The 21,278-nt window shown below is 34.2% G+C and overlaps 3 protein-coding genes and 1 pseudogene across 4 annotated transcripts; all 4 read right to left on the reverse strand.

Annotated features, from left to right (window-relative positions):
• Window positions 1–444: 444 nt before the first annotated feature.
• On the reverse strand, window positions 445–4,285 carry PRFB3 (peptide chain release factor). Of its 2 annotated transcripts, none has more exons than XM_011077077.3 (6): window positions 3,940–4,285; window positions 3,341–3,525; window positions 2,847–3,047; window positions 1,581–1,793; window positions 1,160–1,337; window positions 445–862 (listed from the first exon to the last, which is right to left on the reverse strand). In XM_011077077.3, the coding sequence occupies exons 1-6, from the start codon at window positions 4,118–4,120 to the stop codon at window positions 573–575; spliced, it is 1,248 nt and encodes a 415-aa protein (XP_011075379.1). In that variant the 5' UTR covers window positions 4,121–4,285; the 3' UTR covers window positions 445–572. The 2 variants fall into 2 exon arrangements, with proteins under 2 accessions (XP_011075379.1, XP_011075378.1); XM_011077076.3 differs by having other exon boundaries at window positions 3,308–3,525; window positions 3,940–4,284.
• An 810-nt stretch (window positions 4,286–5,095) lies between these two features.
• Window positions 5,096–10,514, reverse strand: LOC105159868 (N-acetyltransferase). Its single transcript, XM_011077075.3, has 14 exons — window positions 10,359–10,514; window positions 10,181–10,282; window positions 10,044–10,103; window positions 9,874–9,938; window positions 9,116–9,213; window positions 8,827–8,878; window positions 8,587–8,679; window positions 8,196–8,306; window positions 7,685–8,000; window positions 6,841–7,277; window positions 6,407–6,516; window positions 5,901–5,959; window positions 5,629–5,816; window positions 5,096–5,516 (listed from the first exon to the last, which is right to left on the reverse strand). The coding sequence occupies exons 1-14, from the start codon at window positions 10,414–10,416 to the stop codon at window positions 5,328–5,330; spliced, it is 1,938 nt and encodes a 645-aa protein (XP_011075377.1). The 5' UTR covers window positions 10,417–10,514; the 3' UTR covers window positions 5,096–5,327.
• A 3,278-nt stretch (window positions 10,515–13,792) lies between these two features.
• Window positions 13,793–15,944, reverse strand: LOC105159871 (protein EARLY RESPONSIVE TO DEHYDRATION 15). Its single transcript, XM_011077080.3, has 3 exons — window positions 15,790–15,944; window positions 14,672–15,042; window positions 13,793–14,186 (listed from the first exon to the last, which is right to left on the reverse strand). Exons 2-3 carry the CDS (start codon window positions 15,012–15,014, stop codon window positions 14,029–14,031), a joined length of 501 nt encoding a protein of 166 aa, XP_011075382.1. The 5' UTR covers window positions 15,015–15,042; window positions 15,790–15,944; the 3' UTR covers window positions 13,793–14,028.
• A 3,706-nt stretch (window positions 15,945–19,650) lies between these two features.
• LOC105160047 (putative protein phosphatase 2C 55 pseudogene) lies at window positions 19,651–20,430 on the reverse strand (annotated as a pseudogene).
• Between the last annotated feature and the right edge of the window lie 848 nt (window positions 20,431–21,278).

Genomic DNA, 21,278 nt, shown 5'->3' on the forward strand with positions numbered 1-21,278 from the left:
ATGCTTAATGTTTTTTTATTTTATTTTATTTTTGGTGAGAAGAATTATTCATGTAAAATTAAAATGTGAGGTTCACATCCCAACCATATATGACATTGATTTGCAACAGCCCTCCACCAAAAAGTAGTTGTGTCTCTTCTTTTAGTAAAATTCTTTATCAAACCTACATTTGATGTGATCAATTAATTACATGGATACAAGTAATTTATCGCTCTCTTTAAATTTTACGTTTTTATATAATAAAGAAATATCACTCGTCATATAATTAATTTAGATTCGATCAAATTGAAAACTTCTCTTCTTTCTATTTCTAGTTTTGAATAATTATAAAACTACTCATGTACAAGAAGTCCCGACATGAATTTTAAGAATTATTATGATGTTGGAGGATTTCAAGTCCCTCAATCTCCTAAAAAAGACCTGTTAAAATTGGTAATAAAAAAAGAAGGAAAAATGAGATCACTTCATATCAAAAAGTGGTAAAAGACCAAAACTCATTGTCCCAAATGGTGGCATCAAGAATCCAAGCAGAAGAAACCATCTCTGGAATGGACAGAACAAGCTAAGCTGGTTTATTGACAAATACTAGATTGTCTAGAATTGATGTGAGCAGCAATAAGAGGGTCAAGATTTCCATTTAAAACAGCATTTACATCAGGAAGCTGAACACCACACTTCAGATCATGCACCATCTTGCTCGGCCGCAGCACATACTTCCGAGTTTCTTGACTCGACGTAGCCCTTGTAGCACCTTTCTTGATACTATTTACGCTAGATAGTCCTTGGTCCCTTAGAAGAACGAGAAGTTTAGCCTTCAAACGGTTGATTGCTTTTACCTTGTTTGCAAAGCGACTCCTTTCACCTGTGCATTGGATAGCCGGTTAGTATAAAGCCTTCTATTTTCTTGATTATGTTTTCTGTAACTCTGTTCTAGGAAAAGTTGCTGATATATATTCAGACAAGTCGACAGAAAATGTTATATGTGATTCTTCTAAGGAGCACCGCACGTCCATTATGTAATAACAGATAAAGACTGAAGCCCATGAGGAATATTGAGTCAGAAAACATTGATCAAGCTAGAGGTACGAAGGACCATTTGTATTTTTAAAGAGTCTAGATAAGGACCTAAAAATAGCTCATTCGAATCTGCTTTACTTACCCGTGGATCGAACTTCTAAACCTGTTGGTATGTGCTGAACATGAACAGCTGGTGAAGTCCGACATGGACTGTCCTCACAATGTGAAGGGTACGAAACGAGTATATCCTTGTCATCAATTGACAGATCAGGAGATGATTCAATGAATAGAGGAATCACATCCACTGATGCCAAAGTAGCCTACAAAGTATCAGCAGCGGGAAAGAAGGTAATAAGCTAAACGAGGCACATAACAGAGCAAACAATTATTTTCTCCTGATCACTACTATCACAAAAATATACAAAAATGTGCACAATTCATAAGTTTGAACGCGCATTGCAGTATGTGAAGGGTAAAAGACCTTTCATGGATGCTCCTGATTAAAAAGTTGAAACACAAATAACAAATTTCTATCTTTTTATCAGAGAAACCAACATTCATACCTCACGATGGCCACTGTTATTCTCAAAATTTCTAATCACAGAGTGGACCCCTCTTTCCCCTGATAGATAGCCATAAGCAAATCTGAATTCTAGTTCAATCGTAGCAGACCTGAGACCACCATTATTGGAAGGACATCTCTCTACTATCCTCCCTGCATGGCCCTGCCTTTCAGCCCATTTCATGTACATCTGTGTGAGTTGTCCTACCCATCTCTGGACAAAGTATACCATCAATAGGGATCACATACAAAGAAAAATGAAATACAGTTGCAGAAACAAGCATTTGATGGCTAAACAGCATCTTCTCCAGATATATTAATTTAGTTAAATATTCACAGGTAAACTATCAATTGGGTCCATGATGTGCAGAGTTATAAATTACACCATGTGACGAATCCAAAACCAGAGTCCAGCTTCAGCTGGCTGGAACTTTGGCTTTAAATAAAATTGAGTCAAGTGCAAGCTATAAAAGTTTTTAGCATAATCATGGGGTCATTCAATGCTCATATCCTGCAAAGCATGGAGCTAATTTCCGAAAGGGAAGATGCATAACGGTAACCAGCCAAGAAATAGATATCTGGAATGAGGAATGTAAGTTTCCTTTCTAGATAACCTTGTTTAGGAAGAGTTACCAAAAAAGAAATAAAGTTAACCGGATAGACCTAAAGAATCTTTTTATAAATCTAGATGTAAGAGATCTCATAACTTGAGTTAAGTCCTCATCAACTGAATCTAAAGATCAAGCAAAAAAGAACTCAAATAGAACGGTAAACAGAAATCCGTGAAAGGAATACTAAACAAGGCAAAAAATAGCAACCAATGAGACTGTTTTTTGGCCAGATAACATATAAAAGTTAAAAGAAAAAGACCTGTGATCGTGCAGAGTTCAGATTAAAAGGAAAGATACAGGCTAAAACATGGAGCAAATATATCATAAATAACAAATAAATACGGATGAAAAATGATCCGTTAAGAGATCTTTTAGAAGCATGCAATTAGAAAAGGTGAATCATAAAAAATACTGATAACTACTGACAGAGGAATCAGATACTGAATTCAGGACAAGGGTGAAATCTTAACAAAAACTGCTGCTAATACGAAGTGAAGACATAGTTAAAAAAATAATAGAGTATAGATCTATAAAGTAGGGAAGTTAATTAACCACGTAACCTGACATGTTACTATAAAATCATGCAGTTTCAAAGTCGAACCGTTTCAATGAGATCACATGACACCAAATATCAAGAGAGCAAAAGAATGTCACACCTCAGAGTAAATGTCTCCATGTCTGGATTCAAGAGTGATGCATGCTCCCTCCGTGTCATATGGCCCCTTAAGAAGCTTGGACATCTCATACTTATCCAGAAACTTGTTTACGTCCAAAGAAACACTGTATGCTTGCTTAAAAAGTGCATAATTAATAGCATCCACCCCTGCAAGCTCTGTGATGAGTTTAGCTTCCTCTGCCTGCAGCATAAGTATATAATTTCTCAACAAAGTACAATACTAAAACCGTTATTTTTCATGTGTTTAACCTTAAATACTTCAAAATCAAAGATAAGGCAAATAATCTATACATATAGTTCACTGAAACCCAGCCATGGCAAATATTGCAGTGAACAAGTAATTGTTGATGCAAACTTACTGAATCAAAAACAACAAGAAAAGGTAATGCTTGGGTCAACCAGTCTCAATTTACTAGAAATGCTATTACAGGGGCGCAGCACCTTATACTTAAGATCCCTAAGAGTATCGACCACCTTAGCACTATCGGCCAGTTTGATAAGGATTTCATTTGATTTACTTAGGTCATCCCATAAGTCATAATCACGAACAACTTCTTCCTGATTGACATGCTTCGCTTCTTCAAGCTCCAAGGCTGTCGGTGCTAACATCTGCGCACGGAGAATAGAATCTTCTATTCTCTTCCTCAAGGAGAACATACCTACAGAAAGATGAACCAACAATGCCAATCTTTGTTTATGCAACAGAACCACAGATCATTCATACATTGAACTGAATCAAACATGAAGTATGTTTCCGTAGAAATTTCTTGTTTATCTACTAATTCATTGATTATTCATTTCGTAATATCTAACAATTGCAATCTCAACCATTCCTTTTCCCTTCCTTAGCAGAAACTACAGAGAATAGAAGTTAAATCTACCAGTTGTCAAAAGCACAAAGCATGCTACTGAAAGCAAAAATGAATCTTATGCATCCATTAAAACTAGCCCATCTGCTACTTGCCAATCATGGAATAAGATAATTCTTGAAATACATCAACAAGAGAAACAGATAATCTTCACAGCAAAAGAGAGAGTAAAATTCAACAGCAGGTGAAGGGAGAAGAACAAACCCAGTTCTTTGTAGAACTTGTTCTTGTCATCATCAAGAGGTTCTTGAGAAGCCCGAAAAGCTCTTGAGCTGAAACTTGCAGAAGCACGCATTTTTGGATAATAACTTGAGAAGCTCCCACGATTCTTGAACTGGGCCTCATTAAAAAATCCTGGGCGGAGAGATTCAGCCGCCATTTTCATGTATGGTATAAAGGGTTGTAGAGAACAGATGAATGTCCGCCGCCGGAAAACACGTTCGCGAATCTTAAATTTAGGAGTTGTACTATACTATGATGAGTGCTGTTGGCCTTTGGGAGTTCGGAGTTGAAACTCGCGAGTGGCGCCAGTGTCGGGCACGTACCGCTACTACCTCTTGTTCACAATTTACCAAAGAAATTTTTTTTTTTAAATTGTTAATTCCTTCCAGAGAAGAGTATAATTTTGGAATTAATTACTTTACAATTTATTTAAAAATAAATTACAACAATCACTCAAAAATTTATCATAATTATAAATACTAAAAAGATAAAAACTACAAATACCACTTAAAATAAATAGTCATTTAACAAATACCCTTTCATAACAATTCACTATAAGAGATATTTATTAAACAACTATTAATTTCAAAGAGATATTTATAATTTAAACAACAAGAAAATTATATAACAAATCTAAAAAAAAAACTCTTGCAATTTACTCTTTATTTAATTCAGAAAACCCATTTCTAGAATATGACATAGAACCAATGAATGACATTTCTCAGTGCCAAATTTAATATTGTTAAATACTTTGTTTTGAACAAAAACTTAGTGTTAAATTTATACAATTTATCAGGTACGATAATGATAAAATAATTCTAACTAGCAAAATATTTATCACTATAAATGCCTTAAATATCTATGTTATCTATTTCATCACTTGATTTTATCAATATTTTTTTATCACGAACATTTAAAGTTAAAATATTTCAATAGCTTTAATAATTTTGTTTATTTTATCTTAGTTTTGTTCAATTAAACATGTGTAATAAGAATGTAAATTAAACGCACACTTTCAGTGTGCTCCCATTACTAGTTTACAAAATTTAGAAACCCCAGGTAACCAAGCACCTAATGGCACTGGAAATTCAGAAAACAAAACACAATTGTGACTAATTTCCAAGTGATGAGTCATCAATTAAAATAAAAACAAATAGCAGATTATTCATCTTCATTTCAGTATATTCATAATTTATAGTGACATCAAGCTCCAGAAGGAACGCTGAGAAATTGAACCAAAAACATGCCTCATTACCCCAGCAACTGAATCAGTAGGTGCTGATGGATATAAGATAACATGATAGAGTTCTTGAGAGTATCCTTCCTAGGACGTATATATACAATTTTTCAGACAGAATGCTGGAAACCTGTTAAAGGGATTCTGCAAACTGAGGAGCTTCAAGATCTAGTTCTTGCTTCATTATACAGTTCATTAGCCAGTCACTGCTGAATGTCCAGATCCCCAGCTTTACGGCTGATAGAGCTTCTTCCATGTCTTCTTCACATGCTACAAATATGGTTTTTGATACCTCGTTTATTTCATTCTGTGTCCGGATGACCTAAAGATTTCAGGTGAAGAAAGTTAGTCATTTTGCTACGCAGCGGAGATATTTCTTATTTGTTTATTCTCTGGTTTTAACATATAGCACAAGCTGATTTTCATTGACTTACATTTCCCCCAGCAGATTTAACAATGGCTGACAGAGTACTGGTTGGAGGGTGAACATGAGTTGCCAGCCATATATCTAGACCTTTAAGCAATGCATTGGGACTTGCTTTTGCTCTAAGAACTGCACTTTTCAGCTCGGTTCTGTACCTTTTCCTGTAATCTTCATCTATCAAAATGAAAGGCATTTCATCTGCAGAGAATGATTTATCATATTGAGATTTTGCAGGCATAAAAGATGCGCAAGTGAATATTAAAAGTTGAAAGTATGACCTACCAACAAATCTGCCGCTCTTGAAGTTTTCTTTCAACCACCCAGATGATATAATCCAAGCTCTGCAAGGTATATGCATTCCACATCATAAAAAACAGCTACAAGGAACTAGCAAATGTCTATGGAAATAATACCAACTTGAGTGAAAAACTACCAAAATGTTGTTAAAAACTCGCAGCATTACTTAACTACCTTAGCCCAACCCCCAAACAAAAATTGCTCGGTGAGTCATAACTATTCCCTTTTGTGGATGTTTCTGGTCATCAACTACGTAATAGTTTGAAGCTCAAGCAATAAACAAACTCTGCTGGATAAAGTCAGAAACTCTGATCTCCTCTCGATCATACTTCTTATAGGAACAGGGCAGCTCATCTCATGAACCACTTTAATTTTGAACAGTACATTCACTTTCTAGAAACAGGATGTGATGCGCAAGCTATAAATGCAATTAATTATCTGCTGTTGTCGTGGCATCATAATATAAAGAATTATCAGAAGTGGGAACTGACCCTGAACAGAGTGCAGTGCAGAAATTCAATGTGACTCTGACTTTCCCTGTGACAACATGCGTGCTTACTCTTCCATCAGAAGCAACAACTCCACCCAAATCTTCAATTATCTGCATCAGCAGAACTTATTATCATATTCAAAGAAGATTACAGAAAAAAGAGCTGAGAAATGTTACTACTGAGTCGGCTTCAAAATTCACAATTTTGGGTAGACAATGAGACTATATATCGGAATAATTAACAACAATGCACAAGGAATGGACCTAGGTTTTCATCCGTGTAATCCTACAGAGAATCAATTTGATCTACATAATACTATCTTGAGTGGGTAATTAACTTCTGCAATGATAAACCACTACTACAATGAATCATTTCCACGGCTTAGCTTATTCTCCACATTCATACCACAGACTGTCAGATTACGAGGGCAATACCTTGGTAAGACGTGATTTCTTATCATTATCAGCAATATTCATCAGCATAACCCTGTAACCTTTTGGGTAGCCAGATTCTTCATTTGCGATATTCCCTGCTCTGCTTTCTTCATTTTTGTCATGCATGCTATTACTCCCAGGGTTTGTTAGCAAAGCAGCAGGTGAAGGTTCATTTCTAGTTAAGCAGCAGTTTCTATCAGGACAATTAACTATTATCCTGTCGCTAGTCCAAACAGGACAGCGAGAAGCCAACTGACAATCATTTGAATAGGAACCCTTCACTTTTTTTGACTTTAATGAGGTGCATGAGGCTTCCCACATCCTTTTCTTAGTTCCCTGTACTGAACAAGAGCAATCGCCCTCATCATAGTCATTTCCACCTTCCCTTGTTCCAGAAGCACTAGCCACAGCCACATTGCAAAAGCAGCACCATTGAACTGCAGAAAATAAATTTCTTAACCTTAGGACAATATTATTAGACAAAGTATTGATGCTCAGGATGAGAATTAAAGATATTTAAAAACGAATATCCTTAAAAAATGCTTAGAACTTTTTGAAAATGAGGTGGCTGACATGACCTCCCATTTTGCCAGACATGGTGTAATCATGTAGCACGCAACATAACTGTACTCATAAACCTCCTGCTTGGCTAAAGACCAAGATGAAATGAAGGCATCTCTAACTTAAGCAGGTCAAGTCTTAAGCATTCTATTCCGTCATTTATTTAGCTTTTTCTACCTGTCTGAGTGTTTAAAAATCAATATAAAATACACAGACAAAGATATATATAAATCATGATTCTTATTATTGCCAAAACACCAAGAAAAGAAATTTAAATACTTACCATCAACTGAAAATTTTTCAGTTTCTAGTTTTATTGAGTCAGAATACCCACTATCAGCAACTCCATTATCTTCTTTGGAAGGTTCATGGCTCGCTACTATATGCCTTGGCTCTTGCTTTTCAAAGTTCAGCTCAGAAAGCTTCAGTGGCGAGCGTAGGGTTGATAGATTCACTGCTTTGGACGAGCTATCACTGTGAAGATGACACACCATTAGGGTTGAACCACCAGGAAAGCATAATGCTCTTCGAACATCAGCCTTGATTGGGAGTTTGCGAGCTCTGCCCTTCTTATCCACCTCACCAATCACAGTAAAACCCTGCATTTTTATGTTTTCTGTATTTCACAACTGGAACAGCTAAAGGATAATGCATTGATTCCCTTAAAGGTGATTAAGGCAAAACCTAAGTAGCACAACACAAATTAAGAAAGATGAATAGAGTGAATGGGTTGAGGAAGAATTAGCCAATGCATCTTAACCACCTATCTCAAAACTAGTTGGTTCAAGAGTTACCTGTTTGACCCAAAATCCTTCAGATTCTTTGTCTCCCCAACAGAATAGAGTGCGAATACCTACACTCTGAAGTCTTTTTCTTAATTCCAAGTATAACAAGCGACCAAGTCCCTGAAGCTCATCAAGTATAAGTAAATTTCATACGAAAAGTCAAGCATGCAAGACTCAAAATGATGAAAATGCTGACTCTTAAACCTTGATTCAGGAAGGAGCAGACATCATTTAGGGAGGAAAAGATTACAGTATGTTCAGAGTCTGGTTTAATATATGTTTCCTTACACCATGTTACCCTAAACATAATGTTGGATACAGAGTTTAAGTAAGCACTATCTCATTATTTAGTACTACTAAATGCCAGAGCTTAAATGGGCAAGCAGCAAAGACAGAGAACCTTGTGTTGAAAGATTGAGTTAACAGCAGCAAGAGGAACCTCAGCATACTGTGTATCAGCTGGAATTATTTGATAAGTAAGCGCTGCAATGACCTATTGGAAAGGGGGGGAAATAAAGCAGCATAAGTAAAAAGCGACCCAATTAATATAAAATTACATAGTATCCTCGTACACTTCAAAAATCCATAGATTAGTACAGAGGCAATCATATTACAACGATTGCACCCACTACAAGCATACCTCTCCAGGTTGCTTATCATCATTGGACTTGAGAAGTAAGGTGCAATATTTCCTATAAATAAAATGACCAGATAGTTAGTTTACAAACACGGGCTACTTGAACTTCCAACAAAAGATTCTGAATACAAATGCTGTAAAACAAAAAGTTCAATTATGGCATATATCAGTTGAATATAACAGTGGCAGCAGGGCAGGGCACTAGCAGAATTTCCTAGTACATGGATGTGAAGTAATTATGGGATGCAAGCTTAGCCAGTCAACGAGACCAAAGAAGTGTTAGAATTTTTACCCATTTGTAACACATCGTTCAAGGAACATTGATTCCTTTCCGGTATTAGCAGCATAATTCATTGCAGGCAGCTCTTTCATGTAAAGAGTTAATACTTCCTGCAACACAGTTCAGCAACATAGAGAACCAAATTGTGTCAATTTATTTTTTCCTCAAAATTGTGTGGCAAGAATCATATTAATGTCTGCTGCGCAATACAAGCACAAACACAAAAACACACACCCACACACATATCAACTCACACACGTCCACATATATAATAAGCTAAAGAATCTGACAGGGCCATGGTGGAACAAATACTGACATAAGAATACACTGTTTTGTCATTCATGTACTTCAAACTGCTGAGGCTCTTCAAAGTTTAATAACAACTTCAATTTAGCACAGGCATTCCAAATAAAAGTTCACCATTATGAGCATTGCAACAACTATACACATCCCTGTCTGAGTAATGGGTTGCTGAAAAGCATGCCTGTGTAAATTTTAAGAATTACAATGTGATTCAAACAGCTAACATATCTTAAGTTATATCCCTTATATCTTTACCCAGGTGAGGAATATCTTAACTCACATCCCAGTCAACAAACAACTGTTGACACTTGGATTCCCACGTAAACAAACTATAGTATAGGTCATCTTGAAATGAATCATTCACTCACCAGTACAGCAATTCACCAAATTGCAACAACATGCCAACAGAGGTTAACCTCCTATTGAAGTTAACAGAAGACAGACACGCATATGTAGTAGTGAAGTACCTGAAGAAGAGACTTGGTTTGGCCGTCCAAATCTTTCGGATTAGCAAGCACAAAGTAAAAATTACCTAGCAACAATAGTAATATCATTGCAAGATCTCTTAAAAAAAAAAGAAAAAGAAATAATAGAAGAAGTTAAATAAAAACTGAAGAAAGGCAAATAGAATAAATACCACATTTCTCAGGCCCTCTTCCTCCAAAATCACCATGATGCTCATTGACACTATCCACCACTACCACAAAGAACTTGATGCATAAGAAAAGACCATTCGAGAAACAGAACAAACCAACAAAGACAATCATTAACTACCTGATATCCTAATCTTGGCAGTTTTGGAGAGAGATATTTGCAGGCCGTCCCGACTCGATTCTGATGTGAAGTTCTTGGCTTCCACAACAACTTGGCAATTTCCTGAGAAATCAAATACGAAAAGAGGATAAAAAAATAAAAACAGGTGATGAGTCAAAACATTGTTTTCTCAAATTACCGATGGAGATTGGAGCTGATGTGGGAGGGGAAGACACGCTTCTTCTACCCCGCGGCATCGTATGGTGAAAAGCAAAACAAAAAATGGGGAGATTCAGTGAACGGAGTGAGGGCTTTATAGGTTGGCGGGGACTTCTTGAAATTTAATTTGAAAACAAGAAGGGGAAGAAGTAGAAAAGGCGTAAAAATTCACTGTTGGCGGGAAATGTGAAGGGCGGGTGACTCACGTCACCATTTTGCAATACTACGTTTTATTTTATTTTGTATAAAAACAAAATTAAACTAGGGTTAACTTAGTTACAATTTTTAGGAGAAATAGTATTTTTATCGTATAAGTTAGGCCCGCATCATTTTTTATTCTATCTGTTACAGTATTAATATTTTTAGTTATGTAACTCACAAATATTAGCATAACTTTTATCCCATTACATCCAGATAATCTGATTTATGTTGGGTAACTTCTCACAAGTGACGGCTCATGAGGGCTTGATTCATTGGCCTAACACTTCTGATGCCCAACCCACCTTCCTGCTTTGATCTGCACACCTGCTGCCAAGAAACTTTAGCATGACCTGCACCCGACTGACCTTGCCATAGGAATCGCATAAACTTCCCCTCAATCTCCTTAAATACTGCTTTAGGTAATATAAATCCCAGTAAATATGCAATGACGAAAGAACATATTTAATTAGTTGAGTTCGTGCTGCGAACGAGAGCTTACAATCTCCCCAACCATTGATTCATTTATCTATTTTTAAAAGTAATGGCTTGCAATTGTGGTTGTTAACTTAACCGAAATCAGCAGCACGCCAAAGATATTTAACAAATGTTAGTATTTTATGGCTCATGACCCAATTTAACTTGGTAGGCCTATTACCCGGCCCACTTAACCACTGACCCACCTGGAGGCCTTATCCTACCCTAAACCTAATTGATTCTACCCTTTCTTCTTCTTCTATGCGTCACTGCCAGTCTCTCTCTCTCTCCTTCAACCTGCCATTCATGGTGGATTCTTCTTTCCTTCTCCACCGCCGTTAATGGCAGTGGCTTTCCTAAGCCAACTTAATGGCTTTAGGAAAGCCACCTAGCCTGCCTTCTTCTACCGATTTCTTTGACCTATAAAAGGGGTCTTTACCCCTTCTCCTAAACTACCTTGAAACTGTGATATAATCCTTGAGATATCTCTATCTTTTTTTTCTGAGAAGTTCTAAGTGAACTAAGGTGACTGTGTGTAACGGGTTTTTGGGTTTAATCTCTGTGATCTTGTCTCTATGTGAGGAGCAACAGTGGGGAAGTTTCTGTGTGTGCGATGCCAAGTGACCGTGATCATCTTGACTGAATCTGACTTGTTCCTGAGCTTCTTTCAAATATATTATTTTATTCATTTATTTCTTTAAATATCTTGGTCGTTCTTTTGGATAATTAGTTGTGTAATTATATTATCAATGCTGGGTATATTTTTTAATATCTTGATAGGTAAAAATTAATGTTTGCTTGAAGATTTGAAGTGATAAAATTAAATTTGAAAGTTTAATAATATTGAGTTTGATTGCTATTAAATATGTAGATTTAACATTTTCTTAAGATTATTTTGTAAATTTTATAATAACTGATATATTATTTTAAAGGAATAATTATATTTACACCCCTCCATCGATTGTCTTTTTACACAAACGGGTACCTTTTGAAAAATTACAAAAGCCACCCTGACAGCCTATAAAATAAAAAAATGCTCATATTGACTATGTCAACCTTTAAAATAATTTAAAGAATAAAAATACCCTTAAGGTGTTTCTATAATTATCAAAAGGTAGAAGGGACGTCAAAGTAATATTTATGAAGATGAGTAATTTTCATATTACCATATATGGCGAGAGTGCAATCTTCGACAATTTGATGGAGGAATACACGGGGCACCACCTTCCGTAGGAAAACTTATTATTGAAGATGTCCGACATTGGATACTTAGTGTTGATTTACCTACTTCTATTAGTACTTGTGCTCTTTTTCATTTATGGCGGATTCTTGGTCTGTCGAGGTGACTATCTAGCCTTTCATGTAGTATTGTACTGATATACTATCATTTATTTAATAAAATTTACATTTATAAAAAAAATGAGCAATATGACATCATATATATTTTTTATTATTTATACTAATTTTTAATTTAAATTTAAATTATTTTATTAACTTTTTTTTTGTTGAATTTTTATATAAAATTGTACCTTTTAATTATTAAATCATTCAATTAATATATAAATAAAATTAGTTAATGATTATAAGTTTAAATTAAAAAATTATCACATTTGTATAAATTGTTTGAAATTATTAGAATTAAAAGATTAGTTATTCTCTATTTTTATTTATAACTATGTTTTACTAAAATGAAATTAAAAATAATTTATATATTTTATATATATCTAATTAGAAGTAATGAAATAAATTAATTTGTTTATTGTAGTAAGGTTGACCTACTCAACAAGGGTATTTTTGGATTTCAAAGGCTATTAGGGGTGAATTCTGTAATTTTTCAAAAGACAAGATAATTTGTGGTAAAAGTCAATAGGCGAGGGGTTGTAAATATAATTATCCCTATTTTAAAAAACTTATTGAAAAAGAGTTATTTGTGAATTGCTTTCAATAATTACGAATTTCTTGATAAACTGTGTAAAAATGAAAAATCAAATGAAAAAAATTTCATTTAATTATTATGATTTGTCGAAAAAATAGTATCGGGAAAAAAAAATGGATCTGATCGAGTCTTGAGACCCATGCACTATGTTTGTTTTCATTTCCAACTTATTTCCGAGACAAGTCAAAACATACCCAATGTTTGCCATCATTCAAAAACACCTTATTTAGGTGTTTTTAACTGTTTTAGCATAAAAACATACATATATATATATATATATACACACATATATACATAAATATATATAAAAAAAGCATGATTTGACAATGAATAGTAATTTTTGTCTCACAAAATACAACATTAAACATATAATACTTATTTTAAATTATCTCCAAAGACATGATTTGACAATGAATAGTAATTTTTTTCTCCCAAAATACAACATTAAATATATACTACTTATTTTAAATTATCTCCAAAAACAAATTCAAACATACATACTATCCCTAACACACACTTATTTATCTTTGTTTTTCTCTCTCTATTTCCACAAAACACAACAAAACACTCAGAAAACGAATCCAAACATTATGATGGATTTTAAGTTGTGTTCAATAAATTAAGTGGGATTCAAGTATAAATTAATTTAATTGTACATTTTTTAAGTTTGGGCCTAAGTAGAGTAAGACTACTCTTAAAGTATGTACCCTTTGTCAAATCAATCATAATTGCACAAAACTCGCGACCTAGGACAAAAATTTCGAGGTAAAATGTTATGCAAAGAAAAGCTAAAAAAATCTAGATTCAACTAAAATGACCTCTTTTTTAATTTTCTTGGAGCGAGTTCTACAGTATTTCTTTTACATCCTGGAAACCTTTTCATGTTACAAAAACTAAACAAGGGGACGTCAGACTATGAACAAGGGTAAAATACAGAGAGTTGCAACCTTGCCCTATACATAAAAGTTACAAGAAACACATAACTGCTGCTTTCTGGGCCTGCAAACTAAGGACCTAAACGGTAAACACTACGACAAGTTCAACGAGGCTGCTGGATGAAACGGGGGCTATAGTAGCTTGGGGTAACATGCTTGGCGGGCTTCTCCCAGTGCTTCATCGGTTCCCTTGGGGAATTTGGGCCTCTCTCCTTCGGCATGCTCAGACTCTTGACTAGTGCACCGCTGTTCTTACCATAGCCTGGAAACCATATAAATGAGAGCATTTATTATGTCAAATTTGGAAAAGACATTAAAAATTAACGACCAATTAATAACAAGAATTTCTAAATTCAAATGCAGCCATGTTAACTATATTTTTCACTCATCACGGATAATAGCTAGTCAACCATGACAATAGTCATGTTCCTGTTCTTTGATGCATAAAAGACAATCATAAGATATTTGCTCAGCAATTCGGGCGCAAATTCCTAAATCAATTACTAGCAATATGTCACATTTGGCTTAACTAAAAATAGCATATCCTAAACTACTATATGATGAAGGCCCCATTTCTTCATATTCGGATGATCCCATTTTTAGTAAATTGTTAACATATAAAGCTCCATTTTTCAAATACTTGTGCTTCAAGAGTACACATCGCCACTTATTATCTGAAATTCTCAAGCAATTCAAAAGCCGGCTTTCAGTTGAGAAAATAAATCATTAAATGTTTCAGTACCATACCGTTTTCCATCATGCCTCTGGCCGCCTTCCTTCCGTATTCACCTTCAGATGACTGAAGAAATTCCTCAAACTGAGCTTCCATGTTCAAGATATCCTCATCCACATCAAGATCTATGGTATCAGGCAACAACCCAGCGACATTGTTGCCATCAAAACCATATTCCTCCTCGCCAAAAATATCCTCTCCCTCGTGCTGGCTGAGCCAGTAGTTTCGGAACCAGGTGGATGTATTCACGAGGTTCCACCACTCCGGTGAGAAATCCTCCACTCGCCTCACAGCTGCTGGAATGAACAGAGGTGCGTTTGGATTAAGGGTTGACCTTCCACCAGACACTAAAGCCATAATTCAATTGCTATTCAATCAAAATCACCTGAGAGGGAAAAACAAACAACTTTAGTTTCTGTTCAATAAATTATCATCAATATACAAGGATACACTATGAGCATCCGTAACCATCAAGCAAACACTTAAACTGAATAAGAAATACTGTATATCAAATTTAATAACATTTTTATCAACTATAAGGACAATCCTGCGGATCCAACTCAAACACTTAACGAATTTCAATTATTAACTGATGATAGGAAAAGGAAAACAGTTGAAGAAAAATCAAAAACAATAATCACACAATTTCATATCATTTAATAACTTCTTCTCAGTACCAAACGGGGAAATACTTCAAATTCTTCTGCTCCTTCCTTTCATTTTCTTCACTAAAAACCATTTCGGAAAACTGGCATCGCATAAGAAACTTGATAGATATCCACATACGAATTACGAAGTCAGAGACAAACTTTCAATATTTACTTTAAATATTAAAAAAGAAACTTCTGCTCACTAATCCAATCCGAGCGAAGGAAGCAACTCGAATAGAATTAGCAGGACTAAAAAAACTACTTCAATAGAAAATTATTCCGCGAACAATCAACCAAAGCTCACCAAAACTTGAGCTACTTTCGATCAATAAATTCACTACAATTTCCACATCTCAACTCTTCCACATACCTCAGATCCATCAATCGAGAACCACACATCACAATAGTCAATTCATAATTTTCACAATAAAACGAGAAAATCTAAATGATAATTTTGCGAAGACCGAGTCCAGGAACAGTACCTTGCAGGTAAATTTCTCGTCGTCCAAGTCCAATTTCCAGTTTACACGTAAAGAGCAATGACTCGTTCTTCGCAAAACCGCAAGCAATTTATAGACCCGTACTACCCGAACCTAGAGGTCCGGAACCAATCCTTACGTTTGGTTCATTGACCGAACCTGCCCACTGATTGACTTTCCAGAAGGCTTGTATATTACTTTTATGTAAAGACTTGTTTGGCAGATCCAACTCCACTTCAATTTAACTCTTTTAATATATTTTAATTAACATTTTCTTTCCCTTTTCTTTATAGATTCATTTCTTGCCTTTTGTTCTTTTCATTTGCTTTTTTATTACAAAAGTGTAGCAATTCATAATTTAAGATAAAGTGATTTCATATTATATTTTGAAAGTTATTTTATTTATTTATTTATTACTTAATGCAATGTAGATTTTAAATATTATCTAAGGCTGCATTTGAATCGAATGATTTGAAATTAGAAATTCAAATCTTTTGAAATAAGGAATTCAAATGATTTTGTATTAATCAACTTGAAATTTATTAAAATTTCAATAAATATAATTCAAAATAATTTTTTTAATAATATAAATTTATTTAAATAAATTTTAAAAAGTTTATTTTGGAGCCGTTGTATAAAGCACGAAAAAGAAAATTCAGGAAGCCAAACACTGCCTCAAGTGGGCCAGGGCACACAAACGTTGTAAGAATTGTACGAGGCGTTGAGAATATTGTACGTGAATAATGAGGTAGGTGGAGTGGACCGGGTATAGCCGGTGGACATCCGGTGACAGAAACGGATAAGCCCAGACACGTAAAGGTATAGTAATTGCAGAAGTGGGCCAGCCGCGGGTCCCGCCACGCAAGGCATGTTTAAAATCCCATCGGTTGTCGTCTTAGGGAAAAGATAATCGGAGAGAAGAGAGACGTGGTGAGATGATCCAACGGTGGAAGAGGGGGGGAATGATTAATGAATAATGATGACGTGTTTAGTGGTGGGACCGGATAATGAGCTGAAATCGATGTAAATCCGCGTCAAGCACATGGCCGGGTTTGGTCGGTAGGCCACCTAAAACCTCGTTATATATTACGCTAAATTACTGTCTATTCTAAATTTAGCTTTATTATAAATATTTCTTAAATTTTATATATTTATTTAACTACAAGTTCATTTTAATAATTTTGTGGTAAATTAATCTAAATATATTTTTTTATTAAAAATTAAATTTTTTATGTATTTTTAAAAATTTATATAATATTTTTATGAAATAATATTCCTTGTAAAATAAATATTTTACATACACTCCATCTTTTTTAATATTTTTTAATTATCAAAATTAAAATAATATTATTTATTTTTTATTTTACTATAATATTTGGTTTTTTAATAAATATTACCGATTCTTAATGCTGCTACAAGTTTTAATTTTTCGAAAGATGATCACTTTTATAAAATGTGACTCTACAAAAAAGGACAGTTCCCTATTGTCAAGTGGGGCCCGCTAATCACACTTTAATAATTTAAGTAACTTTAGTACTTTTCTTATTGTGGTTTATTTATTTATTCTTTTCTTTTGGTACCGGAGAAATGCACTTTTCGGCTTCAAGATTTTCTTATTTAAAAGAACACCACACTTTTAATTTAATTTTTATTGAGAATACCATTCTCATAAAAAAAAAAATAAAAAAAATCATAACATCTTAAATATGTTCACTCATTTAGACAAAATTATTATTTCTCGATAAAAATTGGATTAAATATATTTATTTTAAGGGCTAATTTAATTTTGGCCGCTATACTATGGAGATGGTGTAAAAAACACCCCTCTACTGTTGATATCATAAAATACACCATTAATTTTGAAAGTTCAATTTGAACTCATGAAATTAAATTTAATTTAATAAAAGAATAAATTAGTTTACTTTGTATTATGATTTATATAACATATTCGATCCGTGAAAAATCAAAATTTAAATATCAACATACAAAATAATCAAAAAAATATTATTTTATGTAATATATATTTAATATTAATCAATATATATTTTATAAATTTTATATGTTATTCAAGACTCATATTAGTTAATACATAAAATAATAAATCATTATACAATTATTTAAATTTATCGTATAATTTCAGAAAGAGTACAGTTCTGCAGAGAAGGGCACTATGGTATAGCATAATTCAAGGAACTTCATAAATTTACGCAAATTTTTGAAATTTTTAAAAATTAACAAGTATTATATATATCATGTAATAAAATTTTATAAAAGTTTCATAGCAAAAAGACATTTAGAAATATGTTAAATACTTGTATAGGTTGAAGTCTTTTTGACGGGTTTCAATTAGCGAAAAATTGTGCATTACAATGAATATATTTTATCAAGTGGGTTTTGTTAAATTTTTGTCAAATCAGGTTTCAATTAGCTCAAATCATGTATTTATAACCAATATAGTTTGCTTCATGTTTATGGATTCTATTTTTTATTTTGGAATGTGTTGTATTACTTATTTTGCACCGCACATGACTTTATGGAACTAAAAAGGCTTATTGTTAGGTTTAATGGTACCAAAATACTATAAAATATTAGAAGACCAATTTTTTCTCATTTTTCTCAGATTCATGTGACTTTTTCCGCCAAAATTGTGGGATTGACGGCCGTTAAGGCCCATGTGCACGGCACATGGGATCTGCCGTTAAATTGGTACAAAAAATGCTTATTTTTTTTTATTTAATGGTACCAAAATCCGAACTTGCAAAATTTATGGTACCAAAAATAAAACTGACCTTTTTTAATGGTACCAAAATACAATTTTGCCCTCATTTTGTTACATCATGAATTCAATTTTGGGATAGATGGTCATGAGTTTCGACAACACTTTAGATTTGTTTTCTGATTCCTCTTTAACATAACTTCTTATTGATGGAAAGGAAACAAATCACGTTATAAAAGAAAAAAGATGGTTCCAGCAAAAGAAAGTCAAACTTGTCAAAACCGTTATAAGTTTAGCAAATTACGAAGACGTCTTTGATGAACTAATTCTAGCAATTCAAAAAGTGTAGGTAAAGAACGAAATAATATTTTACATTTACCTACTTAAATACCACCAATCCTCGAAGTAGTATAAACACCTCTCCTCATTTGATAAGAGGGAGGGATTTTTATAAGAGCTCTAGTGAAAAGTGTGTTGGATTGCGCCTCAGTAATAATCGATATCAGTTTTGACGACATCACTTATAGTATATATATGCTATTCAGTGATAACAAATAGTATTTGTTGACAACTCCACAATATTCTTATTTGTCCAGAATGTCAATGTATGCATAAACTGATCTGATGCACAATTGGCTACAAATTTTTCTATTGATAGTCCATTTTTTTCAATTCAATATTATCACATAAATGTTTGTATATATATATATATATATTAAAATTCTAAACACATGCATGTGCATATATGAACTATAATAAATGCAATATCAATTTCAAAAGAAGGAACTAAATTTGTGTGCTAGAATCGAAAAATTAATGCAATTATCAAATCAAAACAATCATAGAAAATATGTATGATATAATTGTTATGTAATTGTTCAAATTGTGATACAAGTGGCAGATTAATATTAACACATTGGATCAAGAAAACCAAGAACTAGTAAATGGATGAAATCTTGAACCAAGAAACATATAACAAATTAAACTAGCTAGGATCATTCATCGAATTATAGTTTTTGCATTTCTCATGATCAGGATGAAACCTTCCAATATATAAGTACAAACTAATGATTTGACTTTGTTTTTTTAATTGACACAAATATTTTTCTTCGTACATGAAGAATCTTTGTATGGAAAATACAAGATTGCTATCTGAAGTACAAACTGTCAGGTACGACGTAAGCAGCAACCACCGTGATGTCGTCGTACTTCCCTCCAAAGTGCTCGACTCCGGCCTCATACGCCGCCACTTCGAAAGGGCTCGCTGTCCTTTCCTCCAGAGACTTTTCACGCGCCGCCCTTGCCAATGTACACGCCACCACTTCCGGTAGACTCTCCTTCTTCAAGCAAAGCTCCACCGTTTCCTCTATATCCTCCGGAAACAAATTGTCAAACAGCCCATCTGTCGCGGCAATCACAATGTCGCCTCTCTCCACCGCCATCACCATCTCCTCCGCCTCATCCGGCAAGTCCGCCGACTTGCTTCCCATCTGGTAAGGATAGTTAAAGCCATGCTGCTGCGCCGGCGACTTGTACACCGTCTTTCCTCCCCTGATCACCAAGAACCCACTGTCACCCAAGTTCGCCGCCCGGAGTCGGCCTCCGGATATTGATATGATGCAGGCAGTGGAAGAACCCGGCGCTCCCGTCTTCAAGAAAGCATCTATGAGTACGTCTTTCGGGTCCACGTCGGTGGGGTGGCGGCCATGGACCGCCTCAGCTGCATTTCTCATGAGCTCTCTTGCGTACTCCCCGGCGTCGATGCCTCTCCTCGCCCACCCGCCGACTCCGTCGGCGACGCCGATCACCTGGGCTTCTTCGGAGTAGAAGTGGGCGTCCTCTCCGCGGGGCTTGGAGGGGTTGCCCTTGGGTATGTAGAAAGAACCGGCAAGAATAGTGAGACGACTCCTAGGTTTTCCGAACGCCATTGAAAGATATCTTCGTAGGTGTTGTATCATAATGTTCAAGATCCAACTAGACTTCGTAGTTTCTTGATACCGTATTTATACAGTAGATTTCCTGTACAAAGTTGGATATGAAAAGGATTTGATTGGACGATCACTTATCTTTTATTTATCTATACTATTTGTTAACTGTAATTATAACCGCTTATTGGAAAAATTGCATTTTTAGTCAAAAATGTGTTGTATTTTTTGTTCCATAATTTATGAATTTAGTATATTTGATCTCATAAAATAAAAAAAATGCAGCTTTTAATCTCATCGAATAAAAATTGTGGGGCATTTGATTCTACAGGAAATAAAATTATAACATTTTTTGTCTGAAATGTTTAGCCTGTACAACTAAATGTACTACATGACCAAAATTGTATTTAAGCCTTGATACCTCTGCACAATTTAAATTTTTATTAATTATGTTGTTTATTAAGTAATGAAATAACGTAACAAAATTAAATAAAGAAGTCTTGTAATCTAATTAATTAAGTTAAATTTTTTTTGTGAACAAATTAGGTTAAGATTAAATATTATTCTGTTGCTACCTCAACTAAGGTAACTTAACAGCAAATGACATACTGTTTTTTCATTAAAAAATTCGTACCATAATGTAATTGGTTTGTTACAGGATCGTACTATATGTTTTAATTATTTTTTTGATCAGGTCAACTCTTTTTTTTGTTTCAAGTATAACCCAGATCGATCTTCGTCATTATCATTCCAGAAATTAATGGTATTTTTTATTGAAAAAATGAAACGATGGGTCGTATATCAATCACTTCTTGTATTCATACAATTACAGAAAAATGAAAAGTATCTAT

Source organism: Sesamum indicum, linkage group LG4 (genome assembly GCF_026168435.1).
Source record: "Sesamum indicum cultivar Baizhima isolate 11 linkage group LG4, ASM2616843v1, whole genome shotgun sequence".
NCBI lineage: Eukaryota > Viridiplantae > Streptophyta > Magnoliopsida > Lamiales > Pedaliaceae > Sesamum > Sesamum indicum.

What these genes read in the sequence shown, in the direction of transcription:
- PRFB3 (XM_011077076.3), bottom strand. Translation starts at nt 4,120, where the DNA reads ATGAAAATGGCGGCTGAATCTCTCCGCCCAGGATTTTTTAATGAGGCC. An exon ending in ATAACAGTGGCCATCGTGAG is followed by an intron (nt 1,338 to 1,580) that starts GTATGAATGTTG and finishes GATACTTTGTAG; the next exon opens with GCTACTTTGGCATCAGTGGA. An exon ending in TTTAGAAGTTCGATCCACGG is followed by an intron (nt 863 to 1,159) that starts GTAAGTAAAGCA and finishes TCCAATGCACAG; the next exon opens with GTGAAAGGAGTCGCTTTGCA.
- LOC105159868 (XM_011077075.3), bottom strand. Translation starts at nt 10,416, where the DNA reads ATGCCGCGGGGTAGAAGAAGCGTGTCTTCCCCTCCCACATCAGCTCCA. An exon ending in TGCCAAGATTAGGATATCAG is followed by an intron (nt 10,104 to 10,180) that starts GTAGTTAATGAT and finishes TCTTTGTGGTAG; the next exon opens with TGGTGGATAGTGTCAATGAG. An exon ending in CAAGAGCGGCAGATTTGTTG is followed by an intron (nt 5,817 to 5,900) that starts GTAGGTCATACT and finishes CATTCTCTGCAG; the next exon opens with ATGAAATGCCTTTCATTTTG.
- LOC105159871 (XM_011077080.3), bottom strand. Translation starts at nt 15,014, where the DNA reads ATGGCTTTAGTGTCTGGTGGAAGGTCAACCCTTAATCCAAACGCACCT. An exon ending in CAGAGGCATGATGGAAAACG is followed by an intron (nt 14,187 to 14,671) that starts GTATGGTACTGA and finishes TATGGTTTCCAG; the next exon opens with GCTATGGTAAGAACAGCGGT.